Source organism: Lycorma delicatula, chromosome 11 (genome assembly GCF_047948215.1).
Source record: "Lycorma delicatula isolate Av1 chromosome 11, ASM4794821v1, whole genome shotgun sequence".
In the NCBI taxonomy this organism is placed as follows: Eukaryota; Metazoa; Arthropoda; class Insecta; order Hemiptera; family Fulgoridae; genus Lycorma; species Lycorma delicatula.
The window spans coordinates 28,216,284-28,236,104 of NC_134465.1; the positions used below are offsets into that span (position 1 = coordinate 28,216,284).

The 19,821-nt window shown below is 27.0% G+C and overlaps 1 protein-coding gene across 4 annotated transcripts in view; it reads right to left on the bottom strand.

Annotated features, from left to right (window-relative positions):
- Positions 1-1,957: 1,957 nt before the first annotated feature.
- LOC142332105 (uncharacterized) overlaps positions 1,958-19,821 on the bottom strand; it is a 528,381-nt gene continuing 510,517 nt past the window's right edge. For all 4 annotated transcript variants that reach the window (XM_075378327.1, XM_075378328.1, XM_075378326.1 and 1 more), the window contains 2 exons: positions 18,252-18,366; positions 1,958-7,350 (listed from right to left, as the gene is read on the bottom strand). In XM_075378327.1, the coding sequence (XP_075234442.1) occupies positions 3,842-7,350; positions 18,252-18,366 (3,624 nt within the window). In that variant the 3' untranslated portion in view covers positions 1,958-3,841. The remainder of the gene's footprint in view (positions 7,351-18,251; positions 18,367-19,821) is intronic.

Here is a 19,821-nt window from a genome sequence, read left to right on the forward strand (position 1 = left end):
CATTGCATATCAGTTGGTTGGAAAGGGTTACACTGAACAAAATATAGAAAACCATTTTAACATGCATATGCTGAGTTAACTCAAAGAAAGAACTAACGAATTACAACAGCCATTCATGGTTAAACTAGAAATCAAATCATTAAGTTCTGCTTTTGTAGTTAATATATCAGCTTCACTTAAAATTAAGTAAATTTCTACAATTTATTATATTTACTGTTTTGTACTTCAATATAATTACCATTGAAAAAGGATAGACTGCAACTTGCTCTTGGGAAGCAGTCATATATATATATATATATATAGCTTCATTTCAAATGTTGAAAAAATTTCTTTAAATTTTTATTCTTGAATATTTTCTCATGGATTTGATTCATAAACTTATTACATCCTTTTTTTTTAATACAACTGTAGTTTTAAAAAAGCTAATTTTGAGATTAAATTTAAAAAAAAATAAAACATTTTAGGATAAAAGTATTAATCTAAATTATATAATTTTAAACATATAAAATAAAAGAAAATAGATTACAATAAACTTACCTATTTTACTGGTTTAAGATGTTCTAGCTAACCAAACTCTTACAGATATATAAAAAAAATCATTTAAAAAAATTGAATATTTAGACATTAAAAGAAATAATTATAGCTACTTATCTTCTCTATTTATATAACCTAACACGTCATTCAACAGTGATTACATGTAACACTTTATTCAAGCTTTTTAATGTTAAAGAATAAATTCAATTTACAAAATTTGAAAAAAAAAAAGATCTTTATTCGTTAAAAAATAGATTAATACCAAAGAGAATATCAGCTATTAGTTTATGTAAGATGCTTTATGGTAATGCAATAAAGTTACTTATTAATAAATTAATCGAATTTACTCTTAGTAAAATCTTTTACTTCAGAGTGAAGCATCTGTAGTTCTGCCATTGACCCAGGTACATTATTTATTTTTATTATATTTTTTACATAAGTTTTGGACAATAGCACAATAATTAAACCATTATATAAAACATCCACGATATATGTGCTAAAAAAAATTAATTGTGCAGGTGGTATTTGTTATTCGTAAACTTATCTTCAAAATATAAAAAATATTGTTTATAGACTGTAAAATTTAAATCTGAAGATATTTTTATGGAGCGTTGGCGACAGTCATGAGGAAGTAGCAGCTATTACAAAAAATTACAGCAGCAAAGCATTTAACAATGATAATACACATAAATGGAGGCTATTAGTAATTTAGTACTTTCTTTTATTAATGGAGCATCACTATGCTATTATAGCATCTTTTTACTATTACCCAAATAAAATGAAACTTATTATTTAATATTATTTAAAAAAATAGTAAACTAGTCATTTGACATTCTAATGGTTCAATATCATAATATAAATTAAATATATATATTAACAGCAGTGATTAAAATGAGCATTTGAACACATAAAAGTCAAGTATTGAAACAATTTTGTTGACCTGGATACCAGCATGCACATTTATATCTTTGAAAGAATGTGGGGGTTAATAAAATGGACAAATAAAATATATTGAGAAACTGCCAAAGAACAGAACAAAAATTTATTTAAAAATAAATCTTTTGATTTTTGTATTGTCATAACCTAATGAATACTGATAGATAATATTTTTTGGACCACATTTTGGAATTTTTTAGCCTCCACAGATTTACAAGATATTCAAAATCACCGTATTCATTATTGTAAATAATATTTTATTGTATATTTGAAAATAATATTTATATATCAAAACAAAACATCATAGTGATGCTCCAAATTGCAGTTAAGAGAAAAATAAAAGTTATTTTATTATTATGAATTGTTTTACCGATAGTGATAATAGATCATATCATTTTTTAACATAATATAAAATTTAATAGCACTAATAAAATTAATATATTATAAGTAAAAGAGTAAAAATGAACATTTGCAGTGAATCATTTCATTAAAAAAAAAAAATCTTAGAAAGGCAACATTTATTAAGTAAGTAAAAATCATAAAGCAACAATTAATACAATAATTAATATATACATAGATATTAACAATATAAAATTATTATTTATAACAGAATATTAAAAAAATACTGCAAGATATATAAAATTATGTATATATATTACCAGCCAAATCAGACTTTATATTGTTGGTTTTACTAAGCAGAATCCTAAATGCAATAGGATATACTTGTTTGTATTGCATAATTTATGATTTGAAAAATAAACTGATATGATTTAAGCTACTCTTTAAATATTTTTTATATATTTATTACTTTGCATTCAATTAATCATGTTAAACATGGATTTCATAAACAAAAATATTTTGTTTTTATTATTTTAAAAAGGAAACAAATAAATTAATATTTTATTCTAGACACATAGAATAAAGAATATACGTATTACTAACATATAACTACGTACTTTCATACTTCATCAAAAGAAATATGTTTTGTATAATTACATTTATCAGAGTATCCACAAATTTTATAATCAAATTTTTGTGTAAGAAAGTAGGGCTTCCCTTGAACTATTTATTTTGAATACTACTACAACATATCATTCCATCTACTTTACTTTACTTTACTACACAAACGTTTTCTAGGAATAAATTATTAACATTGTAGTCAAAACGACATACTCTGAATTATATTATTAAAATGTCATTATTTACATTTTTCATTACAAATGAGCAGAAAAAATGATAATTGGTCAGAAGGAAGAACATTTGCCGTAAAAAGAAACAGCTTCTCTATTATAAGAAGTTAGTAAGATTTTTCATTGACTAAAAATAAACGTTAAGAAATAAAATAAAATTGAACAAATATGTAACAGAAGAAAACATATTATTATAATAAAAATATGCTAATCCTATGTCTTTGAAATTGATAAATTGTTGAATAAATAAACTGGTAATTCTATGACTCTGAAATAAATAATTTATTTACAATCCCATCAACAGTTAAAGTCATTAGCAACTCATCAAGATCTGTGTGAAATGTACCTAGGTAAATATGTAGTTCTGAAAATACACAGGCTGACCATTCCTGAGACATGTGGTTAATTAAACCCAACCACCAAAGAACACTGGTATTCCTGATCTATTATCCAAATCCGAATAAAAGCAACCTTTATTAGGATTGAACCTCAGAATTCTGAACTTCAAAATCAGCTGATTTACGACGAGTTTACCACTAGACCAGGGGGTAGATTATGATTTTAGATTACGAATAATCAATGGTATGATATGACGAATAAATTCATTAATGATTTTAAGATATAATGGATAGATTATATATATCGTTATATTAGATATAACAATATAATGGATTAGATTGAATTTTTTAACCTGCAAACAATAAAATGTTGGCCTAGTCCTACCTACTTTAAATACTTGTCCTAAAATCAGGTTTGGCCAATAATATATATAAATATATATATATATATATATATATATATATATATATATATATACAAACTATACACATATACATAATTATTAAAAATATAAATATTAAAACTAATAACAGAAATATTAATATCATTTAATATAATTGGAATAAAAATAACAATAACAGAAAAAAATATATATAAGAAAAATCTGTATAAAATATCAATAAAATTACAGTAACATTTCCAGTATCACTTAATACTGTGTAATTATAAAATGAAATATATGTTTCAGTTAGCTGTATTTGATAGTAGTAATAATAAAAACAATACAACAATCAATATTCTTTATGTTGTTTGTTGGTGTGAATAAAAAATCAATTTGCAATTTAGTGAACCGCAAATACCAAGTAAAGTAAAATATTTCTTAATACAAAATGTATTCTTGATCATGGATGAGTACTTTTCATCATTGCAAGTTGTGCTCGTTTCTCCCATTCTTCTTTACGTTGCTGTATCTTTTTAAAGCGAGGAATATCATTTTCATCATTTAGATTATCATTATTAGTATTTGTCAATGAAACTGTTTCTTGTTTAGTAATCAATTCAACTTCTTTTTCTTTAAAAACATTATTTACTGATGTTTTCTGATGTTGATTAGTTGAATTAATAACAGTTGCAGAAATAGGTGGTTCGATAATTTTTTGATTCTCAGCAAATGTTCTACTTCTTTGTCGTTTTTCATATGAATTCTGATTATTTTCTTTATGTATTGATGATAATACATTAACGTTTGTCGCATGAGTATCATCAGAATGGACTGAAATACTTCTTTGGGTACGTAATAAATTATTTGTTTTAACACCAATATTAGGAATGATACTTTCAGAACTAATATCGGTTTTAATTTCATTAAAATTATCTTTAATTTTTTTTCTTTCTTCAGGAGGTGAATCACCGCATTCATTTTCTTTATCGCTATCACGCGATTTAATACTAGAACTACATTGATCTGAATTAATTACATCCATATCATTACTATTTTGATTTAAATTGATATCATTATCTTTTATTTTTAAAGATCTGCGTGCAAACACTTTTAATAATTCTGGTTCATCATCTTTATTATCTTTATGCTGTTTAGTAATTACTTCACGAGAAGTTAATGATTTACGACGATACACAACTTCGGAAGTATTACTAACATTAGAACTAACATCTTGTGTTAATAAAGTATCACAACTCCCGAAAGAATTACGATACTTTTCTTTAATACTTTCATTACTATTTTTACTATTACATACATTTTTTTCATTATTTGTTATAAAACTCTTTGTTGGCAACTGTTGCAACGTATCTAGACTAGATTTTCTATTTTTTTGTTGTGTTTCTACAATAATTACATCATTTAACGTTTGTTTTTGACGTAACACAACTTTTGGAATCATTTCATCAACACATTTTGTTGATGTAGATGTATTTTCTACCAAATCATCTACACTACTTTGAACATTAGTAGGTAATAGTTTATCATCGCTGTACATATCTTTATTAAAAGATTTTTTTCTTAAAATATATTTTGATGATAAAATTTCTAATTCACTTTTACTATTACAAATTGTCATTCTATCAGTTGAATTATTTATACTATGACTTTTTTCTGTAATTGAACCATTTGCATCTTTTACAACTGATTTCTTTCGAACAATCTGAGTTTCAGCTTTATTTTTCCCTGATAAAGATGAATCAATTGATGTATTACTTCCACTTGCTGTAATAGATACAATTGAATACCTTGGATTTGGAACAGGCTGTTGTTGTTGAGACTGAATAGAACTTTTTTGTTTCGCTTCTGTTACTTTAACTACACTATCTAATGGTTTAATAAAATTTGTAGCAGCAACAGAAACTGGCGGTGCAATAATATGTTCATGTTTTACTTCAACTTCTTCAAAACTTTTTATATCGCATTCATTAACAGTAACATCATCTTTTAAACTTTTAGAAGTAATATAATCAATTTTATCACTTCCAACTGTAATGTCACTTTCTTGTTTTTCAACTGCAGTAGTTTTATCATGATCAACTTCTGGTGGAGAGTTTTTAGATAAAACAACATTTTTTGTAGGCAACTTGTTTTCAATATGATTCAATTGAACTTTCAAAAATTCTGGAATTATTGGTGGTGACTGTTGTACACTATCACGTTTTGATAATCTTGGTGCTGGAACAGGAATAAATGGCGGCAAAGATGATAATTCATCATTTACAAATAAATTTGAATTTCTAATTTTAGGTTCAGGCAGTTTGATTTTAGTCTCTTCCAATCTTTTATCATTATTATTTTGAGATGATGCTATCACAGTCATTTGACTAGCAGAATTTATAGTAGTAGTTTTATCAGTTGAATTAAAAATATGGCTAGATTTATCTAATAAAGAATGAACATCTGAAAATATTGAAGATATAACATCAATACTATCATTATCATGATCATTCATATTAGTTTCCTCTTCATGATCATCAATTTTATATAACATTTCTGTATTATCAGCAACATCTTTATCATCATCATCATTATCATCCTTATTATCAACATCGTCATTAATAATATTAATGATACTAGCGCCAACAGGTATAGTAATTTGATGTGATATACTTTCAATTGACTCTGACGATTTTTTTGAAATACTTTCAATACTGTCCAAAATATTTTCATCAATATTACTTACAAATGATGAAGAATCTGCTTCTTTAATTAGTACATCACTATCACATACTAAATTTATGTCTTTATTCATAATATGACTGGTAGTTGATGATAATGATGATGCTTTTATGTAAACACCAACACCAGTTGTTTTAGTATTAAAACTCTCTTGCCTATCTACTTTTGATAATGAAAAATCATTTGTTTCTGCTATTAAACTTGAATTGGTAACATCTTGTACAAGATTTTTATTCAATACACCGATATTACTTTTATTTTCATTAATATTTAGAACGCTGCTAAAAATACGTTCATCATTTCCTTCTAACACTTTTTCTACTTCAATTTCATTTTCCTCAACGTCTTCTTGAATTTTTTTACTCTCATCAGCAACAAAACTGCTACTTTTATCGGTATTTAATTCCTCCAGTTTTTTATTACTATCATTATTATGATTCTGGGTTTGTAAATTTATTGGCAAACTTAATGTTGTATTAGTATCTAATGCAGAAAATGGTACAACAGCATCATCTACATCAGTTGATCGAAAACTGTGTGATTTTCTAACTAATGATTTTCTTTGATACATTAAATCATCAGTATTTAATGCTGTTACTTTATTACTTGGTTGTTTAAATGTTAAATTATCATCCCTAATATTATTATCATCATTATTATTATTACTTGGAATAATATGTGTTTTTACTGTTTTTGGCGACACAGGTGGTGAGGGGGGATTTGGTGTTGAATATGATACATGCATACGAGTTACTGCTGATGAGCATTCTGATGGTATATTAATAGGTTCGACTCTTTGTCTTGCAGCCGGATGATTACGACTTAATTTTGATATTTCATGGATGTAACGCCCTTTTTCGTCCATTCTCTTTTGCGGTAACTCTAATGGGGCCGTAGCAGCAGCATTATTAACATCTTTATCGTCATTAGACTTTTTCTTCTTACCGCTACGACGTGATAATAATCGACCAAAAAATGATGTATCTTCTTTTTTATTTTGTTGTAATTCAATTTCATCATTTTCATTAATTGATGAGGATGTAGGATCTAACTGACGATTAGTTGCACTTGATCTACTACGTGATAATTTGATAGCTATTGAAGAAGAATCGTCCCAATTAATCATTGTAGGTGCTAAGCCAGGAGGTAATGAAGCTGATTTCAGTTGTGTTGCAGAAGGTGTGTTCGTGCTGGAGTTGTAAGCAGCAGGTGTAGCATCAGCAACTGCACCTGTAAAACAAGCCATGCAATTTGCATATTCAATTCAAGCATTTGTAAGCGACAGTAATTATAAGCAAGATATATATATAAATAAATAAACATACAAATGAAGTAAATTGTAAAAATTAGGCATGACTTTAGGGTTTTTAATATCTTGGCTATAATGTTGTTACCATCCCAGCACTGAACTTTTGAGTTAAAAGTACATTTTAATATAATGCAAATGTTGTTAAAAATGTACTAAAATGCAAGCAGTAGCTACGAAGAAAAATTATAATGTCTATATTCTGAGTGATATAATTAAGAATGTTTCATATTCAACACTTGGGGGTTAACAATAAATGCACCACAAAATCATAACATTCATACTTTTTTGTCTTAAGTAACATTTATCATTGTGATAAATTACCAGCTATTACCATTTGCATGAATTTAAGTTTACCAGTTATTTGAATTACGTAATAAAATTCTCAAAGCATACAAAAATTTTGGCATTCAATAAATTTCTTTTGAATGTTAATATAATTAAGCTGGGCTATTTTAAAAACTTCAATAAATTATAAAGACTTTGAACTCTGTTGAAAAAAGCCACTAAAGAAATTTTTATTTCATAAATAATTCATCACTAAAAAATATAGCTTTTTCATTCACTGCAGGATGTTGAAATGAAATATAATATCTGAAAGAATGATTATCAGTAAAACATTTCTATGACTATTTCTATACTTCTAAAAGTATTTAAAATTTCTGATACACATATGTTACACAAAAAGTAAAGAAACAAATCCCTGAAGTTAAAGAAAACATCTAAATAAGAATTATAATATTTTAAAAATCATAAGTTGGCATTCCTATTATCAATTTAAAGTAACTAATGACTATTTTAATATATATCAATAATTTAAACACTACAAGAGTTTCTCTTGAATGTACTTCTGAAGTACAAATATTGGTAAAAACTTCTGCTTCAGAATATCTAAAACTATCAGTAATTTACTATTGGATGCTCAAATAAAATTGTAAAAGTTACATGAATTGTGTTGTGAAAATGTTTAAAAGTGGCAGAATAAGTGAAGGATAACATTAAAAGGAAAACCAGATGATGTCAAAACTTTGGGTCTGGAATCTTGCATCGATAAACTTCTTCAAGAAGACAGGTGAGTTACAGTAGAAAGAATTATTAAAAAAATGTATTGTATATAGTCCACTCATTTAAAAAAAAATTATATATATATATAAATATATATAAACAATGTACAAGATGAGTTTCAAGACATTCCCAAATATCATAAAGAAACTAAAATTTATATAACTATGAAACTCCATAAACATTTATTGAAGTGAAAGAATTTTTGAAAATATGCAAAAAGAAACTTATAAAATCTTAATCTATTTCTGAAATCCAAGTGATGACACGTGGAATAAAAGGATTCCAGTTTTCTAAGTCAGGTTAATTTTTTCAAAATTAAATGTCCAACTGTCAGAAGTAATGTTAATGATCTTTGGCACGCTATAAGTCCAATATATGGGTTTTGTTTAAGGACAGTAATGCAGATATTATCTTTAGTCACTAATACAAAGATGTCCTTTAAAGTAAAGTGGAGTTTGTACTACTAAAAATCTCATAGTTTATAAAGAAGAGAAGAATGCTTAATAACGATATATATATATATATATTTATTTAACAGAAATTTTCAGAAGAAAACTACATTAAAAAGAAAAACAAAATTCTGTATAGGTAGTAAAAAACTTTAAAAGGGGGAAAAGTTATTTAATGTTTATAAAGGGTTAGGAATTTCACTTTTTATGATAGTAAATTCTAAGTTAAAAATCAGAAATAATATTTTTTTAAAAGTATTTGTAGTCACTGAACCAGGTTTTTTGTACAGATGGAGGAAATAATTTTGATTACATTGATAAGTACAACATCAATAAGCTTGCCACACATCCGGGATTAGCCCGGACAGTCCTGGTTTTTTAGTCTGTCTGGGGTAACGTCCAGGGCTGCAAAAATGTCCAGGATTTGAGAATTTTATGATTGGGAAGCATTTTTTAATTTTAGACCTATATGCTCAACAACATTGCATTTTAAAACATTCTCTTACAATCATGCATCTCTCAGCCGACCTTGGAGCAAGCACTGACATCGACTTTGATGAGGCATGGCTACCGGTCTCACCACAACTTTTTACTTAGTCATTTGGCAACACAACAGGGGCAATGTGTTTATGTTATTTTCATGTGTGAAGTAACTTGTCTACACTTTTTAATCGTTTTATTTCTATTTGTTTTTTATCTTGTTTAGCAATGGGCAAAAGAAAATGTGTATTTAATGTTAACCTTCAACAGGAATGCAAATTTTTGAAATCGTGTAATGACAGTAATAATGAATGTGTTTATTGCACAAAATGTATTGGAGAATTTTCTGTTACACATAAAGGAAAGGGTGATATTGAAGACCACATGAAAATAGATAAACATAGGAGTGCTATTAATGTATTTGCTACTGCTTCAGCAAACATAAGAGATTTTTTTTGCCAAAGATGGGAATAACAATAAGTGATCTGCAGTGTCTTGCTAAAGAAGCAACATTTTCATACAACACTGCTAGACATGAACTCAGTTTCAAAACATCAGACTGCACACCTAAACTGGTTAAGAAGTTATATAACCCAAAATTTTCATTTGCTAGAACCAAAACTGAGGCAATTATTGTTTAGTTTTATTTTGCCATTTATATTTGATAATGTGTTGTGTTCTTAGGAAAACATCATGTAACAATAACAATGGATAGTTCAAACAGAAGTGAAGTAAAATTTGTTCCGATTGTTATAAGATATTTCAGTCTGGAGGAGGGAATTTAAGTTAAACTTTTAAATTCTGATGAAGTGTCAGATGAAACTCTCAAATTTTGATTCGGTATCTTTTGCAGTGTATGAAAAATACAAACTTGAAGAAAATTTGGTTTGTTATACTGCTGATAACATTACACTAACAGTAATTTTGGTGGTGTGAAGAGAAAGGGGAATGAAAATGTGTTCAGAAAAGTTCAAAGTCATTTAGATAGATCTATTTTAGGAATTGGTTGTTCAGCCCACATTGTACACAATTCAGTACAAACAGCATGTGATTCTCCACCCCTGGGCGTAGAAGTTATTATTTTATAATTTATAAATATTTTCACATACATACAGTAAAAGTAACAAAACGTTAAATTTTGTGAATTTGTGAAAACAGATTACAAAAAAGTATTATCTCATATAGCAGCACAAGGTTCCTTAGTTTGTTACCTGCAGAAATAATTATTTCCATTTTTGATAGCCTAAAATCATACTTCTTATGTTGTGACAAATGCCCAAAATTATTATTTGATTTTTTTTAAAACCTAGAAAGTGAACTGTTTTTGAAATCTTTATATGGTACTCTACAGTTATTTAATAATGCAGTTCTGAAATTGGAAGCTAATTCTATCACAGCAACAGAAGCATTTCAGACACATTCTGAATTAATTTGTCAACTTCAGGAAAGAAAAACCCACAAATTTATATCATCTTCTACCAAAGAATTGCTATGCACTCTGAAAGAAAATAATGATGTTCAGCAACACATTTCAATTCTTCTCAAGCGTAGACAATTTTTATATTTGTAGTATCCAAGAGTTGTGGAGAATCAGTTTTGCTAAAGGTAGTAAGTTTCAGTGGATAAATTTACGAACTGAAATTGCCTGGTCTGATTTAGAAGAGAGTGCACAACAAGTTGTTAATGAAATCATAAAAGATTCCATAAATATTGATGAACATACATTGTTGAACCAAGTAATTCAAAATCAAAGGGTAGGTTGTAGTTCAAGTTCTGAAAAAGTACCAGATACTATTGAAGTGGAAAACAACTTTTAAGGTGTTTCAAAAGACTGATATTTCAAGTTGCAATATTTCTAAAATGGTTGAGTTTGTGATGTCTTTGCCTGGGACATCTGCTCCAGTTAAGAAAGTTTTTTTCAATTATGGGGAACATTTGATCTTCAGAAAGGGGTAGACTTTCAGTATCTACTGTTAAACATCTGCTAATTCAGAACTTTCTTGTTGTAAATTTTATGATGTAATTAAAACAAACCACTTCTGAAAAAAGTCATGTCAAGCGCAAAATACAACTGAATAAATAAAGTTTAATGTTTCAGTAAACTGTTCAAGACTTTTAAGTAATTTCAAAAATATGTTCTGGGTTGGACCCAAAAAAATATGGTAAGCCTACACATCAACTGAGTATAAGTTTGGGGTGTAGTACCTATTAATTACTGCACTCGGCAGTATTTAACTATGAAAAATGAAGTTCACAAAAAACACAAATCAAAAACTTCTATCTTGACAAAAAAAGAAAAGAAATGCAAGAAAAAATACATAAAGGAATGGAGACTAATGCCACTCTCAAGGAATTACCACAGTGAGGCTTAGGCTCTGGAATGTAAGAAAAAATATTTTTATTTTTTCTTCAAATTTTGCAAGTAATATTTAGAATTCTTGCATTAAAATAATTTGAATATCATTAAGCTAAATAATCACAATGTAATCAAAATTAATAATGATAAAAAAATGGCAAGTATTTAATAAAAAATAAAAAAGAATCAATTTTGTTTTTTATTCTTATAACCTTTGGACCAAGAGTCTATAATTTAACCAATTATACCAATTGTGTTGATTACCAGAAGAAAATTGTGTTTTACAGAAGAGATATGTGGCTAGAGACTAGATATGGTTGTAGATAAACATAAAGCAAAATAGAAAGATCATATAAAAAATGTGTGAGGAGTTGATTTATTGAAATTTTCTAGAACAATCTTAACATATAATAAAAAGGTTTATTATAAAACTGTTACAATATATTAAGGTTTAATGATATATCAATAGATTTGATGAAATTTAAACACTAATCACCGTTTTAAATTGTATACACCAAATTTAAAAGAATTGCCATTTTAATGATGTCATTGCTAAGTAAAACTTCTTAATAAGAAAAAAACTTTGAAAAAAAAAATTGCTTCATAAATAAATGGAAAATCTTTTTAGCAATTCCTTGATCAGCGATAATGCAGGTGTTGTTACTAACGGTAATGAAAAAACATCTTAAATATTATTACAGGTGACATTCAATAATTAAAAGAGACAAATTGATGTAGAAATGAAACAGTTTGTAGAAGTTTTGTACTTTCATGACTTTAGGTTGGCATCACTGGGATGAGCTGAGAACAGCTTACAGATAAAAACTATTTTGTTTATAACCTCAATATTGCATTTAACGATGGCGTGTCCGCTTGAAGTTCCCACATTAGTTGAACAACATTCAGTGATCTGTTTTCTGTTTTTTGAAGGTGAAAAACCAGCTAAAATCTTTTCTTGAATTATTTTACAGTATGGTGAAAGTTGTATGAACCACAGAAATTTTTATAAGTGGGTAGAATAGTTCAAAAACAGTCAAACCTAAGTGACTGATGAGCAATTCCCTGGGCAACCAGTTGAAGTGTCAACTCCTTCGCTTGAAACCCACATTGACATTATTTGAGAAGAGCGACATACTGCTTGCAACTATAGCAATACTCATACATACATACATAGACATACTCATACATAGCAATACGCATACATACATAGACATACTCTGCAACATATAGCAAAAATAGTCGCAGTAAGTATTGGCACAGTTCATAACTTTATCAGTAACAAGCTCAAGTACAGAAAAACAATTGCAAGGTGGGTTCCTAAAGAGTTAACGCAACAACACAAGGAAACAAGACTCAAAGTGTGTACAGACTTGAAAGAAAACGGTGAACCAAGTTTCACCTTCCCTTTCAGTATGTACAGGCTTGAAAAAACGTTATGAAAGGGAAGGTGAAACAACTTGTGTTCACCATTTTGAACCAGAGTCCAAAAGACAAAGCATGGAATGAAAGCAAACCAGCTCAACTGTCTTAAAGAAATTCAGAGCATCAGCAGGAAAAGTCATGCTGACCGTCTTTAGGGATGCCCAAGGTGTCTTTTTTTGTGATTATTTGGAAAATCAGCGTACAATAAACAGTGTCTTCTATTCAGACATACTGATGAAGAAAGTAAGGCCAGCAATGAGAGAAAAATATCGCAGATCTCAAAGAAACGGCAAGATATTGCTACACAACAATGCTAACCCTCACACCACCCAGCAGCACCAAGAAACCATTAAAAAAAGTGGGTTGAGAGATACTACCACATTCTCCCTACAGTCCAGATTTGGGTCCCTCGGATTTTCATTTGCCTTATTCACTCAATAAGGCATTACATGGAAAAAAGTTCAGCAAGAACGAGGAGGTCAAAGAATTTGTGGTAAAGTGGCTCAAACAACAAGACAAAGACTTCTTTGCATCAGATATAAAAAAACTAATTCATCGTTGAGGCAAGTGTATTAATATTGGTGGGGATTATGTTGAGAAGTAGTAAAATTCTACATCAATTTGTAGAATTTTTCAATTATTGAATGTCCCTCGTAGAAAACCCACTCAATATTTTGATTTGTTATGTGTGAGTATGTTTATTATTATAATTTGTAACATAAAACTAAACAGTTAAACAATTACTTCATGGATGGTATTAAAAAACCACATTATTACTATAAAAAAAAGCAATGGAGATATCTTGAAATTAATGGCCACACTGATTAAATTTAAAACGATAAATTTTAAAAATATATAAAGTTACTTTCAAAACACTAACTTTTAATTGAAAAATAATACTTTTCCAATATGTCTTTTTGACTTTTAAAAGTTGTCACTAAATAACAACCAACTTAATAACTATTCATTTGATTCAGACTTCATAAATTTGAATTTAAAGAATGATTAAAAACATTTTTTTGTTTGATTTTTTGAAGCAATTTTACTATTATTTTCTAAAACTTTATTCACATCTTTTGGTTTTGTTTGAATTTAATATATATATAGGCCTACAAAAAATGCAACTTATATAAAAAAAAAAACAATGTTCCCAAGGAACACAAATCTAGAAACTTGCAACTAATAAAAAAATTTTTAAGAAATGACGTGAAAAGACTATGAGCTGAGTAAGGTTTACGAAATGTAGGAATAAATATATTATTTTTTTATATAAAAATATAATTATCTTCACATTTTCTATGCAACTGTAAAATTTTAATTAAAATAAAATCATAAGTAAAATTATTAGATATGATTTAATAATGGGAAAATCAGAGGATTTACCTTTAAAAAATTAAAAAAGGAACCATCAATATTGGTTCATTTGATTAAAACTTGGATATAATAAAGGTTCAGGGATAAAAGAAAATACAAGTACAGATTAACTGACAATCATCCCTATTTTGAAGTTGGTTAAAAAGTACCCAAAGTTTTATTTCTAAACAGATTATCAGAGATAAATAAATAGTGCTATAAAAAAATTTCTGTTGCATGTTAATGCTGTGGTAACCTAAAAAAGGATTAATATTCGGTGCTAGTATCAAGTTGATGTAGGACATGATACAACCATAGGTGAAATTATTCCCTCAAAATGAAACCCAAAACCATTTCTGTTCAATGACTACATGTGCTTATGAACATGCAAATTCTAGTGTGTTTACCTAGTGATAGATTAAGAATTAAATATTAATGAAATGTAGAATGAGTAAAATTTAATATTGTGCCTGGTCCATACACTATGTATGACATTAATATAAAGAGTTTAAAAAAAATTGTAACCTAATTCTGTAACTAAATATCACTCTAAAAATGCAACTTATATAATTCTAACTAATAAAAATATAATTCTTATTGGTAAAATTGAACACCAGTTATATCTAAATAATATTCATCAAAAATATTGTGAGGCATAAAAAAAGGTTATAACATAGAATGAATATATAGGGATTATGTATATCATAAAAAAATCTTTTACACTACAGATACATAAAAAATATATCTGGATTAGTTTATATTGAGCATGACATCTAATTAATTATTACATTCTAAAATAAATTTGTTTACCTTTTATTTAAATATTTATAATAAAATTCTAATACATGAAAATAAAAGTAATATATATTACAAAAACATAAACTGCAGTTTTCTATACATACATTCATAAACTATATACACAACAGACACAGTTACTCTTCAAAGTAAATACTTATGTTTACAATCTTGTGCACACACACACACACACACACACACACACACACACACACACACACACACACACACACACAAATTATTTTTTTAAATTAGCATTAGGAAGATTGAAAGAAACATGTGCTTATAAACATTTAACAACACACAAAGCAAATTATTTTGCTAGAATATTCATCTGTAGTTACTTAATTAATGGTAACATAATTATACCATTCATAAATCAAAATAAATAAGTTAAATATAAATTAATGGTATAAAGAAATAAAGTAACAGATAAACTATAGAAGTTGAAATATTTTATAAGTAAAGATACATTAAATATACAATACATGTATCACACACAAAATAATATATTATAGATTGCATAAAAAATATGTAACTGCTGCAGGTTGTTGCAGCAGTTGTTACGATTAGCAGTTTTTCACACGGAAAAGAAATAGTACCACAATTTAAAGCATAAGTAAATGATAAAAAAAATTAGATACTATCCTACAATATTTTATAAAAATATTTATTATTTATAAATTATCTTGAAAGTAGAAAAAGCTGAATGAAAAAATGATATTTAAAAATAAATTCATGCATGATAATGAAAGGAAAGGAGTGTTTTTTTATGTTTATCTTCTGTAAATTCTAAGTAAACAATAGAAAAATAGGCGGAAGGTTCTTTCATGTGGTAAAATTTAGTATTTTGTACAATTAATTTTTCAAATTTCAATTAAAAAAAAAAATACCTTATTTCTTCTATTTAAAAATATCACAATGCTTAACTGAAATAATGGCTTTAAATTACCAATAATATAAAGAAAGGAGAATAATATAAAATAAATCTTAAAATAAATATTAAGAGGGTGAATTAAAAATTATATTAAATTATAAACATTTTTTTTGTGTCTGTTTATTATTACCCAAATACCAAAAATTGGATCCTTTAAAAACATTTGCACCATGTTACTACTCGCAAAAATAAACTCATCTAATTTTCCATAGCTATTTTATAAATATCTAACTTCTTTACCAATAGAAAACAGATCTCCCTCTTTAGCTAATACTAAATAGGCTATTGCTCTATATACATTACTATTCAAAATTAATTAACAACATAACTGGCCACATGCATACATGAAACAGACACATATGCATGCGCATGCACACACACACAATCACATTAGTTTGCTATGCTTGCTATATTAGAGAATCATTAGACTCTTGATTATTTTTTTCAAAATGTTGTAATGTAATGATTCTCAGACACTTCTCAAACTTCCCAGACACATGGACCTCCAAAGAATAACCATACCAAAGTTGTAATACCATTCTTGATATTACAACTTTGGTATTTTACAGTATGTATACTACAGGAAACTGTATATAAAAAAAATATACAATTTTCCAATGAGGAGAATTAATCAAATAATGAAAAGCATTCTAACCGTATTAATAACAGAAAACAAAATCAACATTTTATTGTATTTTTAAATTTATAATTGATGATATAGAATTTAACTCTTTATCATACTATTAAAATCAGGAGAAATCGTATAACTATCAAGCTCTTGTCCAATCCTGCACTGACAATTTCTTTAATAGCTTTTATACTAAAATGGGCAGAAAGGACTTTGATATCTTTTAATTATATCACTGTTGCTATTACTCTAATTTGTATTTAATGATTAATTTATTACTGAAGAACTCGTGAAATAAAAAAAAAAATGTCCAGCTTACTATGAACCTAAAACTTTCAAAATAAGTTAATGATGACATTATTACCATCACCAAAGATCAACATAATGGTATATTTATATTCTTATGTTTCTATCTTTATATTTTTTAATTTAATAAATTACTACGTTTTACTAGTGTTATCTTGGTAAGCAGTCTTTAAGAGTTAACTCCAGATGCTTCAGAAGAATTTTACATATAAAACATGTATTTAAATGTAAATCACCAATAGAGAGCATAGCAAACATAGTATAGTACTCTGTATACCCTTTAATCTTTTTTCAGTTTCCTGAAAAATGAAAAGGATGATAAATCATGACTTAACAAATGTTAAGATACTTCTACAAATCTCTGTGGATAAACCAGAATAATTTTGGCTAATGAGAGGAAGTATCATCACAGACAAAAAAAACTAATTTTATATTACATAAAATTTTCATAACTATTGTTGAGGATTGCCAAAAATTATCATGATATTCATTCATCTCGTACTTTAACAATATATTTCATTATGTACAATAGATTTAATTGCAACTAGAATCTCCTGACTAAAAAATACTACAGTATTAGATATAACAGTCAATGGCAATTAAAATAGATATGTTAGTATTAGAGTAAAATAACATGAAAATTTCAGATTTGTTTAATATTATTATCATCATCATAGTGCCTCCACATGAACAATAATAGGTACCATTAACATAATTTTTAATCCAACCTCTTGATAATAACAGTAAGAATGGTTAATTAATTAATAAGTATAAATTGTAACTAATTTTTATGTTAAAAAAGTACAAAATTTGAACTCTAAAAATGTTACTTACAATACTTAAAATATGAGTAAAATAATGATAATTTTTTGTCGGTAACTTTTAAGAGCGATTACGCAAAATTCCATAACAACATAACTGTATATAACGAAATAGTCTATTCGAACTTAAATTACTATCATTACTACTTCTATTTCTTTTTTGTTTCTTTTCATTTTTTTTCCCTTTATTGACATAATATTTACGAGACTTACCACTCTTTTCTGTAAATTCTGTATCGCTAGTCTCAATTTCAGATGCAATACTATGACCAGAGTGTGAACCATCTTCATTAACTTCTGGTGTTACAGGTAAACTACCTCCACCAATCTATAAAAAATAAAATAAATAAATTATAAAAAAGATTAATTAACCAACTTGTACGTATGTTAATACAGACCATACAGAAATTAACTGTTTTGCTGACTGTACTGGATAAGTTGGTAACAACTCCCTTCACATATCATATTCCCAAATATTTTCTGTTAATTCAGCTTCTTTAATCATAGTCCACATAGTTATTTTTTAAGTTAATATCAAATCTGTTACCATGTAACTGATCATGCAACCAATTTTCTTACTTTTTATTTATTTTTTTCAAATTATGCAATATAAACCCATAATGGTAATTTTACCTTCCTTATATCTGACATATTCATGAACAAGCAAGAGAAATAATTAGAATTCAATCCTTTAATCAGTGCATAAGTTAAGATTAGGGTTCATGGATGTGAGAATCACTTGCAACTTACAGCATAAAGTGCATTATTCATTGATGTAATACTGATTTTTTTTTTTAAAGAGGTACAATTCTTGAAATAACAATGAAAAAATTTCCTTGTACTGACCGAGAAAGACAAATATGAAATAAATGATAAATCTGGTGTGATGATGAAGAAAAACATTATCAATTAGGATAGACAGGATTCACAATCTGAGCAGAAATGGAAAACTGAAGATAAATCATTAGATTCTACTGAGAAAAATTTTTAAACCAGGTGATAATAAAACAGACTGGAGATAAACAGATTACAAAAAAAAGCAAGCAAAAACAAGGGTCCCTGGGGTGAGAATGGTAAACTATCCTGATGGACAGATTACATTTTCTCAACCCTCACTCGTTTTCCTTATCACTAATTCTTCATTATTACCAATTCTGCAGAACAGTTCTGATCCATGGTGAGGATGAAGAGCTAGTGCAACCTTGATATCTGATAGGAACACTATCTGTGCTCCCAGTCACTAACTGGCAATTTTTTCTAATAACCAACATAAAAATTTGTATTCTTTTAGTAAAAGTAGTAGTAAATCTTCTCAGTGAAATTCAGTCTTTTTCATTTTGAATAGTTAACTTTTAATTTTTGTAACAATATCTAATTATAAAAATGTAAAGCAGCTCATATAGCTCTTTAAAGTTTTTGTTAAATAGATAGAATATGAGGACTCCATTGTAATTCCAATGTATAGTTTCTCTAAAAATTTTGCATTGTCCATGTTGATCATCATTCATTAAAAAATTATAAAAATAAAATCAATAATATTTAAAAATCTCAAAGCTATATTTTAGTTTTTGTAATTTATGAAAGATGTTAAAAAAATTAATTTCTTGAGATGTTTGTCATATAAAACAATAAAATATGATATATTGTCATTTTAATCATTTTTATAAAATTTAAAATAAAAAGATTCATCAAAAGAATAATTGAAAATGATATATATGAATTATTTCGGAAGTTATAACAAGTATTTCAATTTTTTTCATTATTTTTCATTTTTATCAAAATA